The sequence below is a fragment of the Xenia sp. Carnegie-2017 genome, unplaced genomic scaffold (assembly GCF_021976095.1).
Source record: "Xenia sp. Carnegie-2017 unplaced genomic scaffold, XeniaSp_v1 HiC_scaffold_23, whole genome shotgun sequence".
Lineage (NCBI taxonomy): Eukaryota > Metazoa > Cnidaria > Anthozoa > Malacalcyonacea > Xeniidae > Xenia > Xenia sp. Carnegie-2017.
In genome coordinates this window covers 13,843,057-13,852,539 of record NW_025813486.1, presented here as the reverse complement: position 1 = coordinate 13,852,539, position 9,483 = coordinate 13,843,057, and the positions used below count along the sequence as shown (strand labels likewise).

Sequence of the window (9,483 nt, the reverse complement as noted above, 5' to 3'; positions counted from 1 at the left end):
CGTGATCCTTAATGCAGGCATCAAGTTCCCTGATGGTATATTGCGGTGGATGTTGTTATCCCCTCTTCTCCCGTAGGTAAGACTGATGGAAGCACATTTATCTGGTCGGAAAGTAAGGCCTAGGATGTTTGCTGTATCTCCCGCGGATGTTAAAAGAGACTGTAATTTATTTTCAGTTTTAGCAATTAATACAAGGTCGTCAGCGTATGCCAAAACGGAGATGTCGTTATTATAGTGTTTGACAGGCCCAATAGATGCACCGGTAGACGCAGTTGCACGGATTATTACTTCTATGCAAAGGTTAAATATTATAGGGGATAAAGGACAACCTTGTTTAACTCCGCTAGGATTGGTATTTTGCATGTGAGACCACTTGGTGTTGAGACATTCGTTGAGGCATCGGTGTACACGCTCTGGATGAGGTTAACAATTGAAGACGGTAAGCCCACATGGGAAAGAGTTGTTGTTGTTATGACTGAGTGAGGGACACTTCCGAAGGCATTTTAAGTCTAACCACGATACAAATAGATTTTTCTGGTGACGTTTTGCATCGAGTACGAGGGATTGTAGAATGAAGGTGTGTTCAACATCCTTTGCATGATCTAGCACTTTTTGGGCAGGAGATAATATGTTATTCTCAATGGAGAAAGAGACTATGCGGTTTGCAATGACACTCATGAAAAGTTTATAAATACAGCTCATCATGGCTATAGGGCGAAAATTGGAGATATTACTAGCGTCACCTTTCTTATGTATCAAAATTGTCGTAGAGGCTTTCCATGCGGCCGGTACATCGTCAGCATGTAAGCAGCGGTTGAATATTAGAACAAGGATTTTACATTTTAGATCTACGAGCCTCAGGTGGCGATATTCTATGAGGTCTGCACCTGGAGACGAGTTAGAGAGCGTAGTTTTTATCTATTTCTTCGAGCTGATGTCATCGTCTAACGTGTTGTCGATAGGGCCCGAAGGAACAAACTCAGATAGTTTGTCTTTTAGTAGATTGAGTTGGCATTCTTTCAGAGAATGTCTCTCGAAGAAAGAGTCGGCAGCGTCTACGCTTCCAGAGTAGGGTGGTTTGTTATCTGTGATGACTTTCCGCGCTGCTCTCTTTTTTGAGATCCTGTAAAGGGTTTGTATTCGTCGTGCCTCGCGAGGGTTGTATTGCATTGGCCTTCGGTTTACATTTACAGGGCGATTCGATGGTCTGGAAGTATTTCGAGCCTTAGGGATGTTTTTGCTCAAGTTACCGTTGTTTTTACAGTAGTTCCATAACTCTTCTGTAAATTCCTCACAGTCATTAGTGAATTGTGTCCAATCCGAGTCTCTGGCAAATGTTTCTGTCCATTTTGGCTTGAGCGATGTGAGAGCCTCCTCGGACTGATTTGGTAATGTGGATGGGTATGAATTGGTTAAGACGTCATTAGGACTTGTGTTTGGGTTGTGAATCTGGTAGCGTAGTGAGCTGAGGGTGAAAGTCATGGAGAGTTGATGAGGGTGTTGTGTCTTGTGAGGACGTGTGTTCTTCTGTGCCTGAGTAAGTGTCAACAACCTCACTAACCCATGGTCGATCGATGAGTGATGGAGGGATGTGTCCGTTTGGTGAATCGTTAATTGGGTTATCGTCTGTGTAGTTAGTGGTTGAAGTGTCGTTATGGGTGAGAGGTAGAGAGTGGTGTATTAATAGGAGATGTTGTTATTTCAGGCAGTGGTTGATTTTGGCAGGGAAGTAAGCATGGCAGTTCAGAGATAGAGGTGGGCAGTCTTGGTGAATCAAGTTGTGGTGTTGCTAATAGTTGTTGATGTGATTGTGATTTGGAGTCGGGCTGTTGCTTGTCTGTTGTGTTGATGTTGTAGAAGGGCTGGTTGGGGGTTGGGTGAATGTCAGTGAGCATCTGGAGGCACGAGTGTGTCTTTTCATGTTACGTGATTGTCTCGTTTTCGTAGAGGTGGGTTGGCTGGTGGATGGTGGTGTCGACTGAGGTGGGTCCTTTTGAGTTGGGGTGTTTATTTGAGAGTCATGATAATCCACGAATGAAATTATGGGTTCAACGGGTGGTGGGTTGAGCGTGAATGTGGATGGTAGTTTGTGTGACCGTTTGAGGTGGACTCCGCCTTTTGTTGTGTCGAAAGGTGTGCAGATGGTGCATAGACATGATGTATTGAGAGGTACTTGGGGTGTGATGTCAGGCAATGTCTGCAGAAGTTTGCTAAAGAGGCTATGATCGTGTCGCAGATACAGCAGTAGAATGATTTCCCTTTGGGGTATTCGACAACCACATTAATTGACTTGATGTTATCGTCAATACAGTGGGGTGTTTCTTGACACGGTGGAGGCTTAGTCTACTTTGTATGTGTGTTTCAAAATCGCAGTCTTTACAATGGAATGTTTGTGAGCAATTATCCGTATAATTTGAGTTGTCCATCGTATAGTCTTAGTTGAAGAGCTTTGCCGTTGAGGGCTATTGGGACATCGTGCGTCGTCTGTTATTGGGAGCAATGATGTTCGATGGATTTGTTGTTTTTAAGCGTAGAACGAGCGGCAGAATATATTAGGGAAAACCCCTTGTATATCTTGGGCGGTGGACTTGATTGGCTGTTGCTGAGTAGCTTAAAAAATTGTAGAATAAGATGGGGAATTCCCTGACAATGATGGCATCGAATATATGCAAATTTCGGATTTAAAAAATCGTCACCGTAGCAATCGATATACAAACTGCAACGGACTTGTCTTCTCAGTTCTGTTATGAAACGACGATAATCTCCGTTTTTATACTTCGAAGATCTTGATCAAAGATAAGATGACGATAAAACAGGATATAAGGTAAGGATTATATAACTTTCAATATATCTTGAGGTAACCGGCGATTTCGTTTATAACGCACGATATTTTAAATTCTGACGTTGAGATAGAGTACTCACGCAACAAATAGAAAAACGTTGAATCTCCAAAAGTACCGCACGTATAGTTGCCAAACTTTCCAAAAGTGTTAAGAGATAGCCAATGGATCTTCTTATATAAATTCCAAGTGATAGAGCTTTAGAGAACTCCAGAAACTTTGAACGAAATTATTGCCGTTAATTGAATTTAATTAAAGTCTGCTGTCAATCCAGGCTTCGTGATGAAAACCGAAATTTCTTCAATAATACGTTATCCAGAGGAAAAATGAATATTATAACAGGAAAGATAACAACTTTATCTATATTTTTATACCAAAATTAATACGAAAATGTAGTGTTTAACTACAAAATTTTATGAAAAACCTAGAGCGAAAGAATGAGCGTACCGACGTCATACGCTACTACACTTGATCTTGTTTTGGGTGGGGACCGGGTAAGTTACGAAGTTGGAGTGTGCAATGACTAGGAACCCTTACATGCAAGACCGGTGCACTCAGGGAGGCCGCTACAAGCGACGAAGATCGACAGAGGTTGTGAACCTCTCCCTCTCGGACAAAACCGACAGAGAAACAAAAAGGAGAGATCTAGGAACTCTCGACGATACTAAGCTCTGGCATAAATGCCAAAACTTTGACAAAAACAGACTAAAAAAGGATGAGACGAGATATTGAAAAGGACAGCTTGCTGTACTACGCAACGTACGACGAACGGGCTATCCGGCAGTACAACCAATGAAGGCGACCCCCATCAGCACCGTCCAACAAATGACCAAACGTCAAGACATAAAATCCTTGGAAAAGGAACTTACCTAACCAAACACAGACCTGATTACTTAAGATGCTACAAACCACATTTTAGGTATACTTCTGATTCCACAACATTAACTGTGTACCTTCTAGCTGTAGATAATTCAATGATGAACAAAACAAGAATTAAAGAAAATATTTAAGACAGTTATACGTGAGTAAAGGCAAACCATGCTTTTATTTATAATTCTTACACTACTGCACTAAAATTCTCATTAAATCAATCTTCGTTTTCATGCTGTATTACTCTTATTATCTGGCTGAAAATGCAAATTCTGTTCATAATCGTTGTTGAATGTTTCATTCTCCTAATCCTGTTAGTTTGGTAATGATTCGCATTCTGTTGTATATACCAGATTGATAATGTACAGGTGGTACAAATTGAGAAGACATAGCAGGTGGTTGCTGCATAACTTGCGGAGCATTGCAAAGCCTTCAACAATGGAACCAGTCAACTGTTCCATGTTTGAAGTTAACCTCTTCATGTTTTCTCCTGCTGTCTGTCTATATCATCCATTTTGAAAAATCCTTTTCTTCATTTCCATATCTTCCTTGGCAATATTGAGAAGTTGGCGTCAACAGAGAGTTTTCGTTTAAGTTTGTCTTGTCTGTAGCTCTTTAATCTGTTATTTAGTAGATCTCGTCTTTCCTTTAGGGAACTTGAATCTTTTAGTGTTGGATCTTGTTCATCATCGACTTCCAAACACTCGTGCTCATTTGAGGTTTCACTTTCCCTGCTCAGTGGAGAGATGGACCTTGTGGTAGGGATATTTTGTTGGTAGGGTTGGGAATTAGGGGTGCTGGAAGAAGGAGAGCTAAATGACAAGTCAAGTTCTTGTTCGTCACTTATTTGACTCGTTTCAATGCCATTTTGTAGCGTGGTTGTAGCTGGCGAGCCACCCCATATTTCCTGGCATTTATCAAAGAAGAGAAGGACAACTCTTCCATGGCCACTTTTTCTTCCACTGTCGATGGCAGCGCGAAACTTTGAGCGAATGGCTTTCGTTTTGGATGTCAGAATAGCTTTTGTAAGCTCATTTTCTTGATGCGGAAATTCCTTATCAAGCTGAATAGCGTTTTCAGCGGAAGGATATTGTGATATAAACAGATGCAAAATGTCAGCATATTTTGACTGGCAGGTTTCCCAATCGAAATTTTCTGATGTTTTCGCGATTTTATATTCTAAAACGACGCTTAATAGAAGGTCCACTTCATCATCTGTCCACACACAAGCTTCATTCTTACTTTTTTTCTTTGATGACCCCGAAGCAGTAGTTTTTGTTGGACAATTCGACATTTTACCGTATGATCGAAGCAATCTCTAGTCAAAATATTGCGTGCTCATTATTCATAACAGCGCATGCTCTGTAAGCAATAATTGCGTATTTGTATCGTTTTCGCGGCTACGTGTGGACGCACAAAAACGCACCGAGTTCGCATACGTGTGGACGCGTAAAGTTTTGAATCCGCAACAAAATTTTTGCGGATACAAACGAATCCGGATACGTGTAGACGGGGTCTTCGTCTTCGAAATATCGGTTTTTTTAGCGATAGTTATGAGTAGAAACTCGTGCACAGTGTTCGTAGCAATGGCAAAACCAGTTGCAGTAGAGAAATAACGTGTTCGAACGCGATAGATCGGGCCGAACCGAAGGATGTACGGGAATACCGGTCGAAAGTTCAAATTCTGTATCGCTTCGTAAAACAATGCCAAGTGCGATGATACCAAAGGGTCGTCCAATTCCAATTCCAATTCCAATCCGATCCAGCGACGTAAATGCAAATCCTAAATCAAATTCCACTAACCTTAATGAGCGTAATCCAATTAGTTGACCAATTAACTTTCCAATGAACCAATTAACGTAATTTGATCAAGAGTAGCAACTTCCTATTAGGGCTGTTTACATGAGCCCGGCAAGCCGGGCTAATTTTAAGCCCGACTTTACATGGCAATAATCGCGCGAGAAGTCGCTGGTGTTTTCGCGCGAAAATTAAAACCTAACATGGCGAACGTTTCTGCACTTATAACGATTATTGTATTAGTTATTTTTGTTTTGATCGTTTTCATTCAAATTTACGGCTTTTGGTCATCAATATATTAAACCATCATCAAATGGTACAATGTATGGCTATATTATTGTGTGCTACAAGAGTTGTTTCGCTCGAAAAAGAAGACGAGCGTGCTTTGCAAAAGAAACAACAAAAGCGGAGGTCAACTTGGAGGCAAAATGGAAGGACAGAATCTTGGTGGGCAAAGCTTTTATCTAACGAAATGCCACTTGATACGTGGAAAAAATTTTCGAATGAGCCGGAAGAATTTAAAAACTAGCTGACGAACTACGGGCCTTTTATATCCCCAGATCTTTCTTCTCAAATTATATGGCTTTGAGCAGAAAAAAGTTGGCTATGACCTTGTATTTTTGAAGGACACCGCTCTATGGCAATGACAGCAAATACTTTGGTGTGGCGCTGTGTACTGTTTCTAGACATGTAGTACAAGTCAGTTATGCCATTGCGAAGCATCTCGGCCCGAAATACATACATTTGCCAATGAGTAAAGACGAAATGAGACAAAATCTGCTGAATTTGAAGCAAAATTTGGGATGCCCCAAGCATTTGGATGCATTGATGGAACTCATGTATGCATTAAAAGACCAGTTTGTAACTCTCAAGAATATTTTAATTATAAACAGTTTTATTCCTTGAGTGTTCAAGCTGTTTGTGATTTTAAGGTCGTTTCATGGATGTAGATTGCAGATGGCCAGGAAGTGTCCACGATGCGAAAGTGTTTGCCAACTCTTCTATAAATAGAAAGTTGAGCAATGGTCTACTTCCAGTTACTTACAAACGACTAGTGCCAGGTCATGCAGAAATCCCAAACTATTTAATTGGGGACCCAGCCTATCCTCTTTGCCGTATTGCATGAAAGAATACCAAACATGCACAACAAACCAAGAGGTTCTATTTAATAATTTGTTGCGATCAGCCGAAACCCAATTGAATGCTCATTTGGAAGGCTTAAAGCTAGATGGTCAGTTTTAAGTAAGCAGATCGATGTAAAATTAGAAAATGTACCAGTAATAATTTACTCATGCTTTGTTCTTCACAACTATTGTGAACAAAATAAGACTGGAATTGACCACAGCTTAGTTGAAAAACAAATTTCGTTAAAGAAGGTGCAAGAAAATGGAAATCCTTTGGCAAAGTATTCTAGCAATGAAGGGAAGGAGGAGTTGTTAGAACTGTTTTGACTACTTACATTAAGTTAAATCTTCCTGATCATTTGGTAACAGATTAATAAGTTTTCACACATGTAAGGCAACAGGCATGAGGAGCCCATGGCTTGTCTTGGTCTCCCATATCACAATGAAAGTACGCCTTGTACAATTTCTTGATATTGCTGGTAATGCTGCCTTTCTTTAGCAAATGTTAATTCGCCACATATGTAGCAGAATTTGCTTGGATCATTTTGCACTGTCTTGAAGTCATCATCAAAGCCAAAATCTAAAGAATAAAGACAATTATCAAATAAGGTTCTGAGCTATAAAAATTAAAAAACCTTGACAATTAATATTTTACATTTTTCTGACTTATATTGAATTTAAAAATGAAAAGTGCAGAACATCATTTATTATATATTTTAACAGACTAAATTTTTTAATTAAACTACCTCGTGTTTAAAAATCAAAAATTTAATAAAATAAAAGCATTTTAATAGACTTTATGGACTGCAAAGTCGTCAGTATCCCATTTTGGCCATTACTGAAATAAACGTTCTAAAGCATATGAAAAGAGCCATAATATCATTAAATAAAACAGATTAAAACCAAACAACATATACATCGCAAGTGAAAACAAATATGGCTGATGTGTTGTCATGCTTTGTCTACCCACCCTCCACTCCTACTGTCCCTTTTGTCTAACAACCCTCCCTCCCTACTTGCCTTTACTATACTATCCTACATTTATTTTGAGCAATATCATAAATATATGTGCATCCCATACAGGGTGAATCCAAACTCTGTTTAGGCATAGATTAAAATATTAATTGTGAATTTTGAAATCCACAGTCGTGAATTTCAGTAATGGCAATTTTGAAAAATCTATGCCTAATTCAACAAAAGCGAAGGCCAGACATGAATTTCTCATATTATTGTGCATATAAAATGACCACAGATTTTCTGTACTTTTGAGTGTTGCACAGTGTTATTGGACGATTCTATTTTGATTATCTGTTTAAGGCTAGGGTAAGATATTTTGAATTTCAATTTTATATTGTTCACTATTTTATGTTCCATATGTTTTGTGGATGAAAATAGTGAGAATACAATCAAAATTTTAAAGTCTGTATTATCTTTTTGTCCAGTTTGCCACAAACATTAAGGTTAGACAGAGGGACAGAAACTGATGTCATGGCAACAATTCATTGCTTCCTACGAGGTGATTTGTATAACGCTTTAGATGCTATAATTTATGGACCTTCCACTCAAAACAAGATTGAAAGGTGGTGGAGGGATCTTCTTGAGAGAATGGAAAGGTTTTTTAAGGAACAACTTAAATGCTTGGTTGAAAGTGGAGATTATGATTCCAGTGATCAAAATGACAGGTACTTATGATAATTGCATGCATTTTATTTCAAGTCATGCCTGATGTTAGTTCTTTTGTAAATTGTAGAAATTAATTGTAAATTTAAGTGGTAAAATCGGGAGAAACGTATTATATCTTTGTATGTACTGATACAATATATTTGACAACATGCAAACACTCTACTTGTTTCTTAAAGAGACTTACTGGCTTATGTATACATCCCAATAATTCAAAGGAACTAGATATTTTTCGTGAGTGTGTTTGGAATAACCACAGAACACGTAAACAGAGAGGAAAAGAACTGCCAGCAGGAATTCCAGAACACATATTCCATTTTCCAGAGAAGTATGGTGGTGAACAATGTGGAATTGATATTACAGAAGAACAACTGCTTGAGGTTTCTGAGTTATCAAATGTTTTGGAAGACAATGATGATTATATAAGACCAGCTGTTCGTGAAGAGTGTAAGAAGCATTTGCCCCAAATACATGAAATTAATCCCAGTGATGCTAAGGAAGCTTATTTATACTTAAAGAGTCATGTTGATGTGAATATTTTTAAGACACAATAGAAACTCGCTTTATTAAAATCGTATTTTGAAAACTGAACTTAATCAAGTAATTTGAACAAAAACATTATTACTGTCAATCAAACTTGATTTAAAATGTCAGTCAAAACTTCACTATATTATCTACATTTCTTTGAGCTTAAGCATAAGGCAAAATTTGTTGCAAACATGCTCTACCTTAAATCTATCAATGGCATCTGTCGAAAGGTTGCCACAGCAAAAGAAAATTGTCCTGTCAATCTCATCAATAAGAGTTGAACTTGCAACCTCTGGATCAAACAAACTATGATCTACTCCCTGGATGTCCAAAACCATTAGCTATTGTCCAGACTTCTCATAGCTATAGTGACAGAATGATTCTGCCTTGAGTGTTACCTCACAACTCCCACAAACTTCACCAGTGTTGTTCACATACTTTTGAAATTCACCCTCTATATAATTTTCCAATGTTACAAACTCACTATAAAGCCTTCCAAAGTAAACATTTGTGTAATTTAGAACATGACCATACTCAACAGGAGCCTCACTTGCTAATGTTTTGGCAAAGTTCCTAACTAGTGCATTCATTTGCACTGCTTTTCTTGTGTGCTCCTCAATTGATTTAAACAGCTGCTTAATTTC

General features: G+C 38.7%; 1 protein-coding gene across 1 annotated transcript; it reads left to right on the top strand.

Annotated features, from left to right (window-relative positions):
- The first annotated feature begins 7,873 nt into the window (after positions 1-7,873).
- On the top strand, positions 7,874-9,184 carry LOC124449164. Its single transcript, XM_047000115.1, is given in 5 exon segments — positions 7,874-7,890; positions 7,949-7,954; positions 8,074-8,313; positions 8,491-8,525; positions 8,528-9,184. Coding segments are annotated over 5 exon segments (636 nt in total). The 3' UTR covers positions 8,866-9,184.
- The last annotated feature ends 299 nt before the right edge of the window (positions 9,185-9,483 follow it).